Source organism: Myotis davidii, unplaced genomic scaffold (genome assembly GCF_000327345.1).
Source record: "Myotis davidii unplaced genomic scaffold, ASM32734v1 scaffold566, whole genome shotgun sequence".
Lineage (NCBI taxonomy): Eukaryota > Metazoa > Chordata > Mammalia > Chiroptera > Vespertilionidae > Myotis > Myotis davidii.
In genome coordinates this window covers 1,200,992-1,201,359 of record NW_006296617.1, presented here as the reverse complement: position 1 = coordinate 1,201,359, position 368 = coordinate 1,200,992, and the positions used below count along the sequence as shown (strand labels likewise).

Sequence of the window (368 nt, the reverse complement as noted above, 5' to 3'; positions counted from 1 at the left end):
CCAGGGGGGCACCTCCAGTTCCCAGCCATCCAGCCACAACTTCCAGTGGCTCCGGAACCGGAACCTGCCCGGCTGCCCCAAGAGCAAAGGGAACAATGTGTTTGTGGTCCACAAGGCCCCGGGGGTGCAGTCCCCGGAGGGCCCGGAACCCGCCCCCGGGCCCAACAGCGCCTCCCCCCGCAGGGAGCCCTCCCCCAGCTCGGGCCTCAGTCTGGAGGACGTGCTGCCCTTCGTGCCCTCGCTCCTGAAGGCGCCTGGGGAGGCCTCGGGTGACCCCAGACATGCCAGCGGGGAAGATGACAACTGGGCCTCCAGAAAGAGCCAGTGTGACTGCGACACGTTCCCGTGGCAGAACCCCAGGGAGCCCG

The 368-nt window shown here is 69.0% G+C and overlaps 1 protein-coding gene across 1 annotated transcript in view; it reads left to right on the top strand.

Annotated features, from left to right (window-relative positions):
- The window catches only part of ZNF541 (zinc finger protein 541), a 28,006-nt gene that overhangs the window by 7,975 nt on the left and 19,663 nt on the right, over nt 1-368 (top strand). Inside the window, exon 5 of the mRNA XM_015569316.1 lies at nt 5-361. Within this exon, the coding sequence (XP_015424802.1) occupies nt 5-361 (357 nt within the window). The remainder of the gene's footprint in view (nt 1-4; nt 362-368) is intronic.